The sequence below is a fragment of the Nothoprocta perdicaria genome, unplaced genomic scaffold, assembly GCF_003342845.1.
Source record: "Nothoprocta perdicaria isolate Ctin4 unplaced genomic scaffold, notPer1 scaffold_104, whole genome shotgun sequence".
Taxonomy (NCBI): Eukaryota; Metazoa; Chordata; class Aves; order Tinamiformes; family Tinamidae; genus Nothoprocta; species Nothoprocta perdicaria.
Genome location: NW_020454139.1, coordinates 398,463 through 418,996, shown reverse-complemented (window position 1 = coordinate 418,996; position 20,534 = coordinate 398,463). Strand labels below are relative to the sequence as shown.

General features: G+C 32.7%; 1 protein-coding gene across 1 annotated transcript in view; it reads left to right on the top strand.

Moving 5' to 3' along the window:
* The window catches only part of KLHL1 (kelch like family member 1), a 139,866-nt gene that overhangs the window by 110,646 nt on the left and 8,686 nt on the right, over positions 1–20,534 (top strand). The window contains exons 7-8 of the mRNA XM_026044098.1: positions 2,040–2,202; positions 16,958–17,170. Coding sequence (XP_025899883.1) covers positions 2,040–2,202; positions 16,958–17,170 — 376 coding nt within the window. The remainder of the gene's footprint in view (positions 1–2,039; positions 2,203–16,957; positions 17,171–20,534) is intronic.

Genomic DNA, 20,534 nt, shown 5'->3' with positions numbered 1-20,534 from the left:
AGGGAAAATAAAAAGGAAATAAATAAAACTCAAATACAAAAGGATATTTCAAAACTGATGAAAGTTTTGTCATGCATTACATATGTGTAAAAATGACTATGTGATAATACAACTCTTTCAAAATATAAGGGTACATGTGTGTATGCATATCTTGACACATATTATGAATGCGCATAAGCACATAGAAACATTCCTACCCCTAAGTCTTTTTGCACACATTTTGTCTCAACCAGAGCATATGGTAAAACGTACTTTTTGGAAGTTGTAAACCTAATTTTTCATGATTCAGAAATATAGCTATTAAATATTAAGATAAGTAAAGCAGATTATCCTTTCCTTTCAGTGGATTCACGGAAATATCTCCTCACATATTTGGTATTGCTTGCTTCCTGAGATGAGATATTGAGATGGATAGACAATGACTACAGTTAAATATTTGCTATAATATTCCAAAAAATTAGGGCTGAAACATGGTTGAGTAAAGTGCAGTTATGAGGAAGACTTTTTAGATGAGAAAAAAAAAAAAAATAGAGAATGAATTCTGTATCTGTAGAACACTCAGATCAGAGGTTGTAAGTAGAAAAATAAAATAGAGGTAACACTATAGTAAAACTCCTTGTTGTTTTGGCTAATTGCAAAAATAAGACTGCTTTGAATACTAAGATGTAACTTGTTCAAACTCTGTTTTTAAAGTTACATTACCATTTGAATTTAAACAGAACAAAACACAGTTATGTAGAAAATGAAAACATTTTTTCTTGACTTAAATATAGTGTTTTTTTTTTAAATAATCTCATTTTCTGGAACTTTAATAGGTTTTTTTTTCCTGACTTTGTGACAAGTTCAGAGCATCTGAAATTGAATAGAAAAAAAAAGAAGGCATTTATGAAATAGAATTGGTCATAGTCTGAGATTTCCAGAGTAAATGCTCATTTGGATAAATAGAATAAATGATCATGGATTCATGTAGTGGAAGATCTGAGCTCCCAGTTTTGTATCAAAATGTGTTTAGCTGTATCTTGTCTTGCAGAGTATCCTAATCTTAAATGAAGATATTGTGAGATAGAGAATTCATCACTTCATTTGAAGAGAATAATTAAAACATCTTGTATTTTCTAAAAAAATGCCTCACTTGAATTTTCCTACTTTAGCTTTCTAGATTTGGATCCTGTTTTGCCTTTCTTCATTAGAGAAAAGATTCTTCATATATCCAATATTATTCTTTTTTTTTTTTTTTCTGTAAAACTTCCATTCTGTATAGTTGTAATTTCTCATTTATTTTCTTGATAAAGTAAATTTTTTGAACATTTTAATTTTCTCACTGTAAGTCATTTTCTTCAGACTTTAAGTCTGTTTTTGATTTTAGGCCAATTCATGAAGCTTCATGTATGACACTGTATATTTTCTTATACTTTGCTATATATACTTWTATATATATATATATATATATAAAATATATATAATATATATATAATTTTATATACTTATTTTACATTTTATTATTAATGATATTTCATTTTATTATTAATGCTAATTCATTATTATTATCATACAGACAAAAAAAAAAAAAAAGAATAAGAAAAAAAGAAAACTTCAGCTTTCCATTCATTCCCAGTAGAAACAATACTACCATTTAAGGAAATTTTCCTTAGGTTGACAACAAGGTGAGAACAGTCAGATATCTGGACCCTAAATTGTTTATCATGGGCTTTACTGATATTCTAATTTATTTTGAGAATATTATGAGATATTAAGTCAAACTATTTATAGAAATCTATGACTATCACATCCTTGATATGAAGCAAAATATCTTCTTAAATACTGCTTGATTGATAAGACCTATTTTTCATACAACCATGTTGATTGGCATTAAATTTATTCCCATCTTTTAATTCTCCATTAATCATATTCCAAATGGTATTTCCATCTTTACATTAAGTATGAAAATTTATTTGTTAGCTATGTAATGGATATTTTTTTCTAATTACCAGAAAAAGCAGACTTTTATCTTCTTTCACTCTCTCCTCCTCCATTTTTAGGAGTTACAGTGCTTGAAGGGCCTATTTATGCAGTGGGAGGCCATGATGGTTGGAGCTATTTGAATACAGTTGAGAGGTGGGACCCTCAAAGTCAGCAGTGGACATTTGTGGCAAGTATGTCAATTGCCAGAAGCACTGTTGGAGTAGCAGCATTAAATGGCAAGTGAGTAGGGTATTCTTATACAGTCAAAACATATTTCTTAGAAGGATGAATTACTGTGATACACAGGAGAAAATAACTTCTATTTTACTGCAATAGAGAGTGTCTTTTAAAATAAAATTAGACACAGTGTGGCATGCCCTACGATGTCTCCTGGATCTCCCATTTATCCAAAACATTTTATATATTTGTTCTACATTCCTGAAATCAAATTATTTTTRTCAAATTCTTAAGAAAAAGAAATCTGGTAATGTATAATATAAACCAAGGAGATACAGGAAATTATTTTCAAAGTGCTGTTTTGAATAAATTGTCATCTGGCTCACTAGATTATTTTTATGTTGTATGTGCCAGTTAACCAGCCGAGTTTATGAACACAATATAATTATGTAGCCATTGATAAGATTTATTATATATTCATTTTCACTTTTTAAATCTTTTTCTTGTAGATTATATGGCACTTATTAGAACACAGTTTACAGTAATACACTAGTACTGAATGCTCATCATTTTTAAAGTTTTTTAGTTTTAGATATGTAACTATAAAGAATGTGGTGTGGACTATAATAAGTTAGAAGTGGGTGTGGAATTCATCACAAATACCTTGATGTGCTTTTGAGCAGACATCTGCAACAGAGCTAATCACTCTAAGATTTACTAATGGTCAATGGAAGAAATATATGCTTCTAAGGTATAATTTATCCTATTTTTTTGGATTATACATTTTATGTTTTACATTTATATTATAACAACATGAATTGCGCTCTGTAAGAGTATATTTTTCTCTTTTAACAATAAAGGAAGCCTGGGCAATCTTTCTCTGATTCTGAATTCTACACTGTTGATGTCTGAAAGGGCGAAAGATGAATCCCTCTTTAGGGAAACAAAAACGAGCAATGGGCAATTAATGAAGAATCACTTAACAGTTTCCCTGCAATTTTCAGTCTGAAAATCATTTATCCAAACTATCTGATAAATACTTCATAAAGATCAGACAGAACAAGGAAGAGCTGAGTGGACAAGGAAGTTATTTTAGTGTCAGAAGATAATGCAAAAATGCATCAGTTTTGGTCTTATTTTTTTTTTCCTCAAAAGTTATAGCCTTTGCCAGGAGGTTTGAAAAGAAGTTCTGTGTTTATATATGTATTTTTAATAGTGTTTTGGAATTTTGGGACAGTAGAATATGGAACATTTCTGGAATAATATATTATTTTCTTTGTACTCTATTGATACTGAAAAACAAAGAGGCAAGAGTGAGAAATAATAGCAGATGTGGGATGGAATTAAGGAGTAAAAGCTGAGGAAAGTGAAGAACAGTTAATAATTAGGAAGAAGTGTATGYGGAAAAAAAAAAGAAAAAAGAACATATTAAGGCAATTAGGATTCATGATACCAGAGCTGAGCATGTATTTAAGTTTCCCAGTTTTTAAATGCTCACTTGAATATGTGCATGCTGTAGTATGAAAAAATGGAAAAAGTTATCATCCATGTCTCAGCAAAGTGGAATTAGCATCACCAAAAACTAAAAAGCAGTGGCCCCACTGAAGGAATTAACAAACATACTAGTGGTTTCAGTGGAACAAGAATGTTGCCTGAATAAAACAGTCTTTGAAAAAGATCCCATACGCAAACAATTGAAACTTGAAAACACGTATGATTTTATTAGGCTTATACTATCTTACACACCACTTTGAGCATTTCAAACAAAAGTGACAGTGTGGGCTGATCATCTCAGATGTGAACTACTTAAAATCTTGAAATGTATTTGCAACTTTGAAAAAAAAAAAGAGATTATTTATTTATTTATTTATTTATTTATTTATTTATTTATTTATTTATTTAATACAGTTAGGTTGTATTAACTCAGCCTAAACTTGCAACACTGAAAATCTTTGGGGACTACCAGGAGCATTTTCTTTTTCAAGGAAGAATCTAACTTGTCTGTTACTCCGAGATTTCCCACGTCTTTTACAAAAAATAACACTGAGTATTTGCTATTCTTCAATTGGGAGCACAAAGGGATTTCATTATCCCAAGCCACTTTTTAAAGCTAATGTGTGGCTGGAACAAATACCAAAAAGATGGATGGTTTTGTAGATAAAGGAGGCATCACAGAACTATTTTATCATCTTTCAGTAAAGCAGCTGATTTGGTGTTATGTAGGAAATTAGAAATGAAGATGAAAATAAAGTGAATAGTACAAAGAATTTTAGACAGGAAAGGAAGGGTGTACACAAAATTCTCAGCTGGTCCTAAGTTATATATCTATCAGTCAGGGAACCAAATGTACCATTGTTTTTCCTAATAACTTTTAAAAAATATCAATCAGCACCTGCTTTTTCAAGATTATTTCTTCAGTTCAACCAATAACAAAAAAACAAACACACACACACACATGCACACACTGGTTGATAGCTTCATTCAAATAAAAACTAAATATTCCTTAGCTAACAATGTCAATGTATTTGCAACCCAGGCTACATTATCTATTTATATTTTTATCTTATCAAGTACCTGTTTGAAGTATGCATGCCCTAAGAACACTGAACTTTCACAGTAAATGTATTCATGTAATTCATTTTATAGCGGAATAAATATTCTAGCGGGGAAAATGTAAGTAAAAAGGAAATTGAGTTTGTTGATTTCTACTTTTCTCTAGAACAGATGACAAACAGATACTGTCTATAGTATATAAATTTATTTTATTCAAAAAAAAATACTGCAAAAACATAACTGAAACTTTTAGACTATTATATAGCCTTAAAAGTTACATTTGTGAATGTTCTCTTCAGTTCTGATGGACAATTACCATCATCATTCTTTTCTTGCAGTTACAGCTTTCACAGAGGATCAAAAAAAAAAAAAGAAAAAAAGCTGCCCCTTTCCTTTTGTTTCTTTTTAATAGATATCAATGTATCTGTGCTATATATAAAAAAAAGGAGGGGGGAATATATAACTGTATAAGCTGGTGATTGACTTCAAATGGGAGAATATCACAACAGTACATTGAGTTAATTGTCTAATACAATGACTTTGACACATACTAGAAACAATTTTATTCACATGGCAACTGTCTTTCAGAACCAAGCAGAAGAAATTCTGTCCTTCATTGTTTGCCACAGCTTCAAAGACATGCTTTAATGAACTTTATATTTCCACCTGCTACTGTTGTTTGCATCAAATAGCACGATTATTGATTTGTTATCGATTTATGAAAGTAAAGCAGCAGATCTTCTAACTTCAACTTTTTAAAATAGAACTATCTTAAGTTCCAAGATGAATCAGTATTTTTACTTTTAGTTGATGAAAATATATATATAGGTTTTCTCTGAAGAAAAGCAAAAGAAGTGTGGGAACTATGATTCTTACAAATTCGTGTCATTCTATTATTTGTACTGCAGCTGTTCTTCCAGACTTCATCTAAGCTGAACCATTAACAGAGGAGAGAGTTCCTGGGAACTGAAAATTAGTTATGCATTGTAATGTTGATTTTTGCACATGTAATTCTGCATGTAATTCTGAAATAATTGCCATCTACAGGAAATCTTTTAATCTCCTAAATTACGAGTACAAGATGCTTATTAAAGGAGTACAGTTCGGAATAGAATTGATCTACAGCAACAAGTAGATAAGTTGTTTAAATTAGACAAAGATGAAAGTTGAAAGAGGAGACTGGGTTCAAGTAACCAAACAGCTGACCCGACCTCACCAAGGATTGTCTTTGTTTACTGAACAGAGACTTCACACTGAGAATTCCTGGAATTATATTCTTCAACATAGGTTCTCATCCATAGAAAAGTGTAGTCGTGTCATCTGGGGAACTTATTAGTCATGTGAGAGTAATGTCTCAAATCCAGCAGATCAAAGATTTGAATAGAGACTGCAGGTAGGTGCCATTTAAGGAAGCACAAAAGTAGTTTAGTAGCCCTCTCTTATGCAAGCTATATCCACTATTTAAGAATAAGGTCCAGCTGAGGTAAAGGAAGACCTAGGTAGGAAATACTGTCTTTGAGAACTTTACCAGGAATATAACATTATCAGCATGGCCTGTTTTATGTAATAGAAGGTTAACTGAAGGAAATTGTAACTAAGCATTTGTTTTCATAACATCAGATAAATTCTATGCAGTAGACATTGGCTGCATTTATACTATTAAAAAAAAAAAAAAAAAAAAAAAAAAAAGTTGTGAAGTACAGATTTATACCTGATGATGAAAGCTAGGAGTATAGATCAACAATCTTTTTCATTTTTGAGGGTTGGCCCTTTTTATACCAGTTTAAACTTTTGATATTCTTTTGTTTGTTAAATATAGGCAGGGTATGAGGTAACAAACTAGCAATTTGGACATTCAGGAGGTGTGTGCCAAAGCTTCATCTGTGGTCTTTGTTTGATATCTTTAATACCAAAGTCAGTAATCAAATGCTCTAAAGTGTTTGAGTACCTTAATCACAATTTATAATTTCAGAAAAAAAAAAAAAAAAAAAAGGTTAAAAGAAGGATTGCTGCTACATTCATTTTTAAACAGGAAATTATAATGCAGAAACTAAGAATAAGATGCTTACACTGACCCAAAGATATTTCTTTATGTTATAAAATCAGAGCCCTAAATGTAGATCTCCTCAATCAAATTTAAAATTGTATTGTTAGAGTAGCCCCTCTTTTAGAACTGTTTGAGAAACCTCATCTTTCTCCATCAAATATTTTTTCCTTCATTTACAATTCTTTCCTGCTGTCTTTATTTGTCTTAGTCTCTGTTATGTGAATGTATTCCCTTTTCATATCTTTGCTGAAAGACAATCCAGTACAAAAATATAAGTCTGTGTTTGTCTCCTTTATGAGATAATTTATTACAATGGACAGTGACAAATTTTCTTGGTTACTAGATTGAAGCAGAGAGAATTTATAATGGCTTCCACACACTATTAATTCTGCTAAAAGACTCATAGATGTAGAGCATACTGATGAATGTTATAAAAAGTACACATCTATACATTTACTATTTTGTCCCTCCACAATGATGCAAATGCATGTATTAGATTTTGAAATAAATCACTGTCTTGAGAAGAAGCTCTAGTGACATTGACATTTTTAAAGGATGTTTTATGGAAAATATTCTATTATTTCCTTACAGTTCTGTCAGTTTTACAGTAGTTGTATTATTTACTAATAGATAGCCAAAAACTTGAGTTTACTATCTTACCAGTAGTTTTCCAGTTATTCTGTTTTTCATTTTTTTGGAAATGAAAATATGTGGAAGTGGATATATATATATTTTTTTCCACTTTTGAAAAGTGGAAAATATGTGGAAATATGCAATGCAGCCATCAACATATATGCATGGGATTTTTTTTTTCAAGTCCATCAGTTAAATAAAGCTAGGAATTAAACTTGTGTGATGTAAATCAAGTTTGGACCTGCTATAAAATAATATGTACTTTAGTTTGATAAGATTCTTATGATTACTATTCATTATTACAAAATGAATATCAAAAAATTTAACTCATTGAACTTTCATTTTCAAATAAAAAGAAAAATCCCAACCAAATTAGACTTTGTGTATAAAAGTTCTCTCAATTGTCCTGTAGTTAGTCACTCACATAGTGGAAGATATATTTACTGTGTACTGACCCTGGAAAGGCATAGGTTAATAATTCCACAAAGTTCTTAGGAGTAGTTGAGTGTTTTGCACAAGAGAATTAGCAATGTATTACATGTATATAACCACCTACAAACCTTGATAGTATGCTGATTACAGACTCTACGAGTTCTGCTTCATTGCTTTTCATGGATCATATAATAAAGGATGTGTGGCATTTTCTCTTAGTTGATTCATTAGGGGTTATTGTTAATTCAGTGCCCTACTCTGATCTCTTGTACTTTTGCACACATACCTGTATTTCTTACATAGAGATCCCATGCAGCTCATTGAATGTGTAATTCAATTCAATATGTATTATATTCTTCTCTCTTCTTCAAGCAAGATTTAACTTGATATCTCACATTCAGACTGTAAAATAGGAATCTCTGCACAGACCTGCTTCTTTTCCTGTAGCATTGATCTAGCCCTAAAGAAAAATATAGAGGATGCAAGTTAGGTAATTATTTGCGACTATTTGGACTGTAAAACAGGAATCTCTGCACAGGCCTGCTTCCTGTCCTGTAGCATTCATTTAGCCCTAAAGAAAAATATAGAGGATGCAAGTTAGATAATTACATGTRACTTCAAAGAGGACAATAAAAAATTGTGCAACTTTACAGTTAATAGGATATTTTCTTCACTGTAGTGTGATTTAATATGCTATTAGGATGTATTTCTCTTCAGAGGTCATTTAATTGTTTAAAAATATGGCACATGATAAAGCTGTCTCTATGTTGACAGGTGGGAACCTGATAAGCCATTTTCCTATTGATATTCTGTGGACAGCTTTGCTGATACTTATGCCACATTTTGTATTTTGCATGTTTTAGGAGGCAATGTTGCATCTACATATTTTAGTGAGTATGCTCCAACATACATTTCTTCTTATTATTCATCAGCATAAGAATGTTTTTGAAATAGCTTACTGTTGATTAGCATACAGCTAGCACAACTTAGCGTACTACGATGTGATTTGAGCATGTATGAATACTTCAGAACAAGCAAACAGAATTGAACTCGGTTTTCATACTTGGATTGAAAAAAGCAGTCAGATTACTGCCTTAACTTAAGTTTCTGTATGCACCATAACTACTAATCCAGGCAGAAGGAGTCAGTGCCTAAAAAAAATAAAAAAATAAATTAATTTCTTTTTTTTTTTTTTAATGTGTAGTTTATACAACTCACAATAGACTTTTAAAAACAATGTAGCAATCTCTGCCTTAACTTTGGTGGTTAAAGCTGTAAAATATACTGGCATCTTGCATTCTCAATTATTTCAAATTTTAGCTTTTAAATATCATCCTTTGGAGGAAGATGTCATATGAGAGTTCCAATGATTGCTCTTTTCTGATGGTATAAAAAGAGGATAGAATAATACTATTTCAAAGAGTATTTAGTGTCAATTTGCAAGGTCCGAGGAAACATGTTCAGTGCAGTTGTAGAACTCGAGATATATTCAGCTAAACAAATAGGATTCAGCTGACCAAATAAGAGTATTAATTTCAGACATGCTTTCTTACTGCATACATCTAGAAAGATATTTAAATAACTATGTCTTCATGAAATTAAAAGAAACTAGACATTGAATCTGACATTCCCATGAATACCTTTATGGAACTATAAGCTTATCAGGTTTAGCAGAGCAGAATACCATTCCATCTCCACTGTCAAGTGGTACTTCTGTTTATCTAATATGAAACCTGATTAACTTCTCAGTAACTTAAGTATTTGGGGTAGAGTGAAATGTCTTTCAAATTCATTATTGATTGAATTCAGTGAATTAAGAAGGATTTGTTCTTTGTGAAGGTCACAGACTAAATGATTTTAGACTTCTTTCAAGTGATCCTTACAAATGCAATGCACTGCTAATTTTCATGCTTCAATAAAAACTGAAGAACTGGCTCAATTTTATTAAATAAATTAATTATTAATTTGCTGTAATTATGATTTTTAAATCTGAAGTAAGACATTAAAATTTCATGTCACCTAACAAGATAAAAAAAAAATGATTTAAACAATTATATTTTCTMTCAGAGTGGCTTTTTCATTATTTTTTTCTTTAGCTTCTCTTTACTGTTGTATTGTAATTATCATAATAATGAATCAGATTCTTTTATAAAATCATCTTTAACTAAGAAAAGTACTATACTTGGCTTACATAATTACAATCATACAGAGAAAATGTTTCATACTGTACCTGTCCCCGATATTTCTCATTGACAAAAAATACTTTTGAATATATTATGAATATTTTACCCGACATTGAAAAACTGCTGTTATTTATTAAAAAAAAAAGTGCATTCACACATCTGTAGGTAATCTCAGATTATCTACCCAAGCAGAGAGTAAAAAGAAACTTTGATGATATTAAAGAAACTTAAATGATAAGTGTTTTTTATCAATTTGACTAATTTTGTGAAATATTTATGCAATAAGGAGAAATAGAAAATCATATTTCAAAGGCTAGCTTGCGACTTGCACTCTTAAAATTCAGTCTTGGAATTTTCCTCTGTATGTGTGGGAGATTTCTTTTTTAATGGTAGCATAACATTCATAACATTCTTTTCTCTGTTCCTAATATACATTAGTCTGAAAGCACTTTGACCTATAATAATTTTCTGCCTTAACTGAAATCCTGTGRAAGTTGTCTCAGGTTCTTTCATGGCAGTTTGGAAACTGCTGATGTATTTAAATGTCTTATTTATTAACCATTTCTTTTGATCAAACTCTCTTTTTTCAAAATGACAGTCATTTGGCAACCTGCTGTCAGAGGAGGTACTTGCTCAAATATTCTTCCTTAGATGTAGAATCTACCCCCCCCCTAAAAAAAAAAAAAAGTAATTTATAATATTTTAGTCCTCCAATTAAGGAATCTTGAGATAGAGAAAAATGGAAGAATAGTGTGATCTAAAATGATTGAACTGACAGGAAAGATGAATACTATAAACAACTTGAAAATTATAAACAACTTTAGCTCAGTGTAGCACAAAGTCATCTTATGAATCCAATTTTAAAAGTATTTAAAAATAGATTCAGTGTTTGTTTATAAATATGAGAGCAACAAAGTACCTTCAGCTCATGCTAGAGTAAATAATTGATTACATAGTCTATCTTGCTTTAACTGTTTCAGAACCTGAAACTGTCATGGATATTTTGGTGGAATCAGCCTTCAGTCATTGAACTTGCAAAGTAAATGAAATCCCTTYAATAAATTTGAATATAAATAAATTTCCCTGAAATAGGTTCTTTCTATAAGGAAGCTATATGTCCTAAGGTAGGAAGCAGAGTTTTGCAGTAATGATATTACCCATTCATACAGTATTTGTCTCTGAGTATTTTTTCTAATTCAGGTAGTTGCTTGAGAGAGAGGAAGGGTTTCTATTTTCTTCTTTTTTTTTTTTTTTTTTCCCCCTCAAACTGTATATATATGTTATTTATTCTATTAATTCATTCTGGATTTACATATAGAAATAAGACTTCATTAATAATTTTCATTCAGAAAATTATTTTTCATTTTCAGTTTGTGCCATTGGCATAACCAATGTAGTGCAAATAGATAAGAACATTTGCTCTCGTACGATCTAATTTCTGAGGCAGTTATTGACTGATTAAGCAGTGCAGCACTACTGCTGCCAAATACCTTCTCCCCCTTTTAGTGGGCATATATCCTATGAGCTAGAGAAAATCTGTGCTGCTCTTTCAGGGCATAGAGGTGCACAGGGGTCTAAGCAAAAGACAGGATGTAGTCTTTGATATTCACAGTGAAACAATTTTGAAAGGCAAAACCTCATTAAGAAATGCCACAAAGGCATGATTTAACTGTTTTCACAAGCCATACTACCTCAGATCAAAGGCAGCCTAGCCTTTTGAGGCTGCTTGTCAAACTGAATTTAAAAGTGGCTTTTCAGATTATTTATCAAAGGTTTTGCAACCATAGCAAATAAAATAGCAGTGAGATCAATGCTTTTCATTGTATCAGTCACAATTTATCCTGATGTCTTCTACTTTCAGCCTCCATTGTAGTTTCTAGCCATCTTTATATGAAAACATGTTTTAGGAATCTGTGTTCATCTGAATCCTGAAAAGATTCCATAGCTAGAAATGCCAAATTTCCAGTTTGAATGGCATTGAATGTGGTCTAAATTCATACCTACTCACAATGTCAGAATAATCATGGAAAGAGTAATCCATAGTATCTCCACAAGGAAAACTTTCATCGTGATCAGTGGAAATAAAAGTACTCGCTATTGAATACTTTCTTTTCCTTGATTATCTTCCCCCTGTAAATATTGACCATTAAAATAAATTAAAAAAAAATAGTTTTAATAGAAAAAGAAATTAAGCTTTTTAATAAATAAGTATTTTCAAAGATTTTGGATAGACTTGCTGTGTGGTTGAGGGCATATTATTTTCCAAGTTTTATTTTAAGTAAATAAYGTTGAAAACAAAAGTGTTACAATAATGCTACTTTGAGTAGCTACTCAAAAGCTACTAAGAAATATAAAATCTACATTAAGTCTACAAATTCCATGAGCCTAGGGGAAGGAAAAAAAAAGAACTATGTCTTTGATGGCAAGTCAGAACTTTTCAGAATGGTATATGATACATATAGTACAGTAAAAAAACAATTAGAAGCAGTACACATGGTTTCACTAAGGTAAATCTGCTAAGATAATACTGTGAAATAGGACGGTGAAAGTAAGAAATGAGAAAAAAATGAGGAACTTCACTAAATTCAAAGTCATTGGATTATCTGCCATCTCTGAATTCTGCAAGTACTAGCACATGAAAAGTCTATTTACATGTATTGTCAACAAATGTGTCGAATCAGAAGTACCTAGTGACAAGAAAATGTCAAGAGACGTAACAGTAGCCCTCGAAAACAGGACTAAGATTGATCGTAATTATACAAGACTCTCAGATATATTATTTAAAGAAATATATTCCAGAGAACAGATACAAATATAGAAATATAAATATGATATAGAGAATTCAGCTCTAAACAGCTACTGAGAAAGGCTAAGCTGCAAAAATGGATATTTTCTAAGACATATTGTAAAACAGAACCACTAAGGAGCACTAAGAATCAAGTAAGATTGCTAAGTATTGTTGGATGTAAGTATAGAAATGATTTTTGAAGAGAACCAGGGCAAGGGAAGATATGTCATAAATAATTAGTAAGTGTCTGTGGGAACTTCTGAAGAAAAAAGTAAAAAAGATACTAAAAATCCCCAAAGATTCATTTAGCAGTGCAGATGGCTGAAAACCTGGTAGATAACTTTTCTTGAAAGACTTTCTAGCCAATAAGAAAGAAATGGAGTTATTAATACTGTATAAAGCCTGGGTACTTCAAAGTGTGGTTTTTGAACTAAAGAAAAGAGATCAGAACAAACCTCTTTGTATCCAGCGGAGTTAGGGTGCCATGCATATATATTTATTTAGTAATTATAATTGTTATTATTTAGATAACTTTAGTCTCATTACTTGCTTAATAACAATTGTTATTAATAACATTGCTGAACTTACATTGTTTAGCCAAGAAAGTTCCATTTGTGAAGAAATAAGGAAAACAGCAATAATCTATCCTTAGAACTATCCTATAATCTATCCTTATAATCCAATATCCAATAATATCCAATTATTAATATCCAATAATCTATCCTTAGAACTATCCCAAACTTTCAGCACTCATTGCAGAGTGGTTCTGCAGGCTAAGAAGACCTATTGTGGCTTTACTGGTGTTTCAGAAATGCTAGATATTCTACTTTTATTTATATTTTAATAACTCTCCTAATTGAAGTAGAGTAACAAAAAAAGAAAATAGAATGCTTTGCTTTCAGTGTGGAAATGTCAGCTTATATATTTACTTCAGTGGAAAGAGAATGAAATGAAAAGAACTTTCATGACAGAAGAAAGAAGAAATTAATGGGTAGATATTCAGACTTGGGAAGTGCATGATCACTCTCAACACCCTCCACAGAAATCTTGTGCAGTTTTTAAAACTCTGTGAAATATTTAGTTGTCCAAATACTGATTAGAAGTCTAATTGGAAATCTTGGGCCACAAAATGTTCAACTTCATTTATAGAGCTCAGCCTGTATGCAGTTGTCTACAACCTACTTTTACCTATTTTACCTCCAGACCTCATTCTAGAAAAGCATGTATATCTCTTGTGCATCTTTTACATCACTTTCCAGGCTCAGACGAATTTCACAGAACCCTAGACAGCATTTGATCCCTGCCTTCCCCAGCTAAGTCAGGATGTTTTCTCAGATGTTTTCTGAGAGTTAGACATCTAATATCTACCTAGGTGTAACTGCCTGCATTTAAACAGAGTTGAGTCAAGCATGTATACTTTGTTAAGCACCACACTGCAGTTTTCTTTTTTTCTCTCTCTTTGCTGTTGTAAAAAAGTACAGAAGCAGAATTAGTAGTCAACTGAATTATTCTCCAGGCTCCGTTGACTGTACTGACAACCCTGATAAGAGCAGTGCTATACTGTGGATATATACTTGCATATTAACAGTTAATGTAGGTGTCTTAACCTTGATTTGTATCTCACCTGTAGATACAGGAAAATTTTGTACTAAGGAAAATGTCTTAAGTTTGCATATAAAGACATAGTTGTGAAAGAGTCTGTTTTCTTTAAGATCCTATCTTGCACAGTGAAGCCGTGGCCTCTCCTGACCATTTTTGTTAGAAAACAAATATGCAGTATATTCCAAAGTTACTGTGACGTATGTAGTGTTACCATTATACTTCCTTATTCATCAGCATTTGTGCCAAGGAAACATAATGTCAAATGTACATTTGAGTAGTCTGCATTCATGGAACATTTAGGACAGTTAAAGCCTCCACATGAATAATGACTTCRTGCAGGGAGCTTTTGCTTCCTAAATTGCTCAATGGCTGAGCTTTAAAATTGCCTGTGTTGCTATTGCCTGCATTGCTATTAGTTAATCTCCAGGCAGTGTACAAAAGGYAGCAGACTGCAAAAGGAGTCCTATAAGAGTGAATGCAGCATGGTAGTAGTTGGAGAGTAGTGAGAATTGTTTCCTCCTGGGAACCATTATAAAGTGAGAAAGGAACCCATTTTCCTGCCTTCAGATAGTAACAAATGAAATTGAATTTTTATTAATCCATATTTTCACACTTTTAAAACATTCTAAGAAGTTTTCCTGACCCCTGTATAATTCAGCCCTTATAATATGTTCTCATGAAGAAAATCAATATGCAATGCCTGTGAGTCAGTCATTTTCCTTATTTGCTGAACAGATATTCTAACATTAGCATAGGTAAAAAAAACTTCAGCATAACACAGATCTTGCAAAAATAAAATCTGCCCTGAATCTGCCTTGCCCTTAATCTCTATTATATAGCAACTATTAATCTCTACAATATGGCAAGTGTAAAATTCATTCTGGACATGAGCCTTCTGTTGCAAATACAGAGAATAGGCTCAATATCAAATCAAAGACAGAATTTAGTTTTGTTTATAGGCTTCTTATTTAGCATACAGAACTTTTGCAATACTAATTCATTAATTAATTAAGAGATGAGAATTAGGCTTTTTTTGAATCTAATCAGTATTAAAGTATTGTTAAAGGTATCCTATTAAAGTAAAAGACAGCAGTAGTTAAACCAGATCTTTCTACTTAGATGCATGATAAAATCAGAGAGAAAATATATCATTACTGGATTGGAGATTCTTTTGCTATTATTATTTTGTCTGATAAGAACAATCTACTGTCTTTTGGATGTTTTATAAGTGTAAAATGATAAAATAATATTTGTGGAAAGTTTCAGGAACATCTAAGAACGTAGTTGAGAAATATGTATTTTGTAGTCATGTTATTATTATTGAAGTTGAGTATCAACTCATCGACTTTTATAAATATATTTTATAAATGAAATTATGTAAATTGTATAAATATAAAGTTTTGTGGTTATTTTTACGTGACATATAAATACAAAAAAAAAAAAAAAAAAAAAGTCTTTTTCAAAAGTATTATTTCCTGGCATCTATATACTATTCCTTTTGTAATAACTTTCTATAGATACATTTTACTATCTTAACCCTCCTCCTGCCAGAGTTTTGCTGCAGTGTTGTTTTCAGTGGATGTTTCTGTTCAAATAAGAACAGTTATACTAGGTTTTACCCAAAATCTGAAACATAACAGGAAGATAAGATGCTGCCAAGTAGAAATAGATTCTTTTCAGAAGTAACTTTGTATCTGATGTCCTTCAGCAAGCATTGGTAGATATTTAAGAAAGTGTGTAAGGAAGGCACACCTTACAATATATGGACACCACAATATATGGACACATATATTCAAGCCTTTTTTTTTTTTTTTTTTTTTTTTTTTTCCCCATTATATTCAGTTCGGGACTTTCTGAGCCACACTGACAAAGAGTTCTTGTTGAACGCTGTTTGCTTCATATGTCAATATGCTCTTCTTTACATAGAAAAATACTTGTCTGTATATTTTCTCCTACTATAGATGATAAACCACGTCTCTAATTAGACTTGTGCAGTATCTTAACCTCTGTTTGTTCTAGTAATACAGGAAAGCTTAATTAGTCTATTTTAAAAGAACCAAGATTCTGCAAAATCAATCATAGTATTTCCTTTTCATCTTTGAAATCACCTTTGAAATCTCAGAAAAATATTTACAGCAGACAATTTATTTGGTTACTCTACTGTCATTTTCTGCTTGGGCATTGTCTTTGAGCAGGATTGTTTTTTAAGAATCTGTTTGCACTACGAAATTATTCATCAGATGACAAACAAATATAGTTCAGCCTCTAGATTATATGTGAATAATTTGCCAAAACTGTTGTTTCACATATTTACTCTTAGTTTTACAATTCATGCATTGTAATTTTTCTTCAAAACTAGGTAATGCTGCTTTCCATTAAGTAAGGCAAAACACTAAGTAGAATTTGAATTGGGTAATAGTATTAAAAACATATGAACATATAAAAATCATGAGCTTGAGAAATTATTTTTCTTTGTTGTTATTGTTGTAGATGATATATGAAAGAACAGATACTCATTTTTATTTCTGTATTTTTGAGTTCCTTTTTTATTCATGTTTTTATTTGTGTGGGTTTTCTTAGGTTATACTCAGTTGGAGGTCGGGATGGAAGTTCCTGCTTGAGTTCAATGGAATATTATGATCCTCACACAAATAAATGGAATATGTGTGCTCCAATGTGCAAGAGAAGAGGAGGTGTAGGAGTGGCTACATGTGATGGATTTCTTTATGCAGTTGGAGGCCATGATGCTCCTGCTTCTAACCATTGCTCCCGCCTGCTGGACTATGTAGAAAGGTATTCAACTAGTATTTAATGGTATAAGCATTTTTGGGGAGGAAGGGAGGAGTTTCATCATACAAGATGAAATCCAAAAGCATAATTTTCTCAGTGAAATTGTGGTGAAATCAAACTAATGTTTGCCAGTGAATGGCAATGAATGAAATATTTATTTCCTATGTATTTGAAAAATTCCATAGGTGTTTACAGAAAAAAAAGATTATTGGAGATTATTTTCTTTTCTACTTTTTCACATCACTAGTATATGTTATGTTATGTTATGTTATGTTATGTTATGTTATGTTATGTTATGTTATGTTATCATGAACAAAACTACAATATTTTTATGTCTCCTTTAAGAAGATAGTAGACTTGCAGAGCCATGAACTAAATATTGCAGAGAAAAAAAATCAGTACTGAAAAAATTTTATAATGCCAAGTTCTGTTTAAATGTATTTAGCAGATTTTAAACTATAGCTGAGCAAGGAAGAAAAATATAACCACTGTAATAGGCATTTTCAGCACACTATACTACTTCATTCAGCAGCAGTACCCTGAATTTTGCAAATGTGTAAATTAGGAATGCCTAGTAGGGCACAAGGACACAATTGAGTCATTGTAATGGCCAATTTGAGGATACTATTCAAATGCTTCTTGAAGGCTGGATTTTCTGCTTTTGAGGGTTTTACATGCTTTAAAATATAGAAATAATAAGAATAATCTCCAAACACGTACAAGTCTCAAAAGTTCTAAGGAGAAAAAAAAAAATTCTAGACATGCAATAGAAGTTAGGCACAAGCACTGAATGTTTTCTGGAGCAATCAAGCTTTTATGAAATCAGAATTGGAGCTTCTGGTCAATTTTGTTTAGCATTTACCGGAATCCGAACATATAATCCGTAWGTTATGAGTTAAAATTTGCAAGCTCCTAAAGGTATTTTGTTTAGATTCTTTCCTCTCTCTCAACCAAAGAAATCTGTAAAACAGATTGCAGACTGCAAAATACTTTAAATTTACATGTCTCCAACCAGTGAAAACTTCATCAAACAAATCACAGATGCTCTTTACTTACACAACCTGTCCTTTTGGGAAATATATATTCATATTAAGACTATTAATGGCAGGATTTCTAAGATAGAAATTATTCAAACTAGTACTTTTGCTTACTGGTACTTATAAGAAATCATTTAGATTTTTTYCCCCATTTTTGTGTGTCTGAGAAAACCCTTTTGCTGGCAGACAAATCATTTTCCAYCATTTTTGTACTTAAGAGAATTGTAACAAGCAGTTAAACTTTATGGGCTTATCTTATGTAATAGCATATGAATGTCAGTTTATATAGTGTTTTTCAAGCAGTTATTTGTGTACTGACTGTAAAAAAAAAAAAAAAAAGATAAATGTGGTTGACAAGCAGCTAGCTTTCAGAGTAAAAAAATAACGAAGCTAACAAATCAGAATTTGTAAGCTTGCTTAGGGTAGGTGAGTATTAAATCATAGAATCCATTATGATATGAACAATCTCTTATAGCCCTCCTAGTGTTAGGAATATAAGGTTGTTTGGCTATGATTTAGCATGTCTATTTTTATATTCAAAAATAGCTATTTTCCAAAAATTCTTCCTAATGTTTAACCTGAACCTCCCCTGGCAGTACTTGAGACCATTTACTCTTGTCCGATTGGTAGTTATATTGGGAAGAGATCGAGACTCATCTCACTATAATCTCCTTTTAACTAGTTGTAGAGAGCAATAAGGTCTCCCCTGAGTCTTTTCTTCTCCAGACTAAATAACCCTGGCTCCCTCATCCGCTCTTCATAAAAACTGTTTTCCAGCCTCTTCAACAGCTTTGTTGCCTTCTGTGGACACACTCCAGCACCTTTATGTGAGGGGCCCCAAACTGAACACAATTTTGGAGGTGCAGCCACACCAGCACCGAGTACAGGAGGATGATCACTTCCCTAGTCCTACTGACTGCACTGTTCCTGACACAAGTCAGGAGGCTATTGGCCTTCTTGGCCACCTAAGGACACTGCTGACTCATGTTCAGCTAGCTGTTGACCAATGCCTCCAGATACTTTTCTGCCACGTAGCTCTCCAGCCACTCTGCCTCAAACCCTAAGCATTTCATGGGGTTGTGACCAAAGTGCAGGACCCAGCACTCGGCCTTGYTGAACCTCATACAGTTGGTCTCCACCCATTGATCCAGCCTGTTCAGATCCCTCTGCAGAGCCTTCCTATCCTCAAGCACATCTGCTGTTTCTACCACCTTAGTGTCATATGCAAATTTGCTGAGAGGTGCACTCAATCCCCCATTCAGATCATCAATAAAGATATTAAAGAGGACCAGCCCCAACCCTGACCCCTGAGCAACACCATTTGGGACTAGTCACCTGCTGGATTTACATTCCAGCTGGTGGAATTCCATTCACCTCCATTCACCACCACTCTCTGGGTCCAGTCACCCAGACAGCTCTTCCTCCAGCAAAGAGTGCATCTCTCTAAGCCGTGAGCTGCCAGCTTCTCCAAGAGAATGTAGTGGGATACTGTGTCAAAGGCCTTACGGAATTCTAAGTAGATCACATCCACAGTCTTTACCTATCCACTAGGTGGGTCAACTGGTCATAGAAGGAGATCAAGTTGGTGASGCAGGACCTGCCTTTCATGAACCCACGTTGACTGGACCTGATCCCCTGGTTGTCACAAACATGCTATGTGATGGCCCTCAAGATGATCTGCTCCTAAACTTTCCCTAGTACTGAAGTCAGACTAACAAGCCTGTAGTTCTCTGGATCCTCCATGTGATCATTCTTGTAGACGGGCATCATATTGGCAAGTCTCTAGCTGTCTGGGACCAACCCTGTTGACGAGAATCACTGATAGCTGATGGAAGGTGGCTGGGCAAATACTTCTGCCATCTCCCTCAGAGCTCTCGAGTGGATCCCATCTGGCCCTGTAGACTTGTGAGTGTCCAAGTGAAATAACAGATCACTGACTGTTTCCTCTTGGATTATGGGGGGGTTTATTCTGCACTCTTGAGGTGTCTTCCAGCTCAGGGGAGCAAATACCCTGAGGATAACTGGTCTGAGGGCTAAAGACTGAAGTAAAGAGGGTATTAAGCACCTTAGCATTATCCTCATGCTTGTTGACAATGTTCCCCGTGGCATCCAATAAAGGATGAAGATTCTGCTTGGCCTTCATTTTCTTGCTAATGTATTTGTAGAGACATTTTTTGTTATCTCTTACAGCACTGGCGAGATTTAGTTCCATCTGAGCTTTTGCCTTTCTAATTTCCTCCATACATACCCTAGCGACTTTCTTGTACTCTTCCTGAGTTGCCTGCCCTTTCTTCCAAAGGTGGTAAACTCTTTTTCCTTCTTTTTTTTTT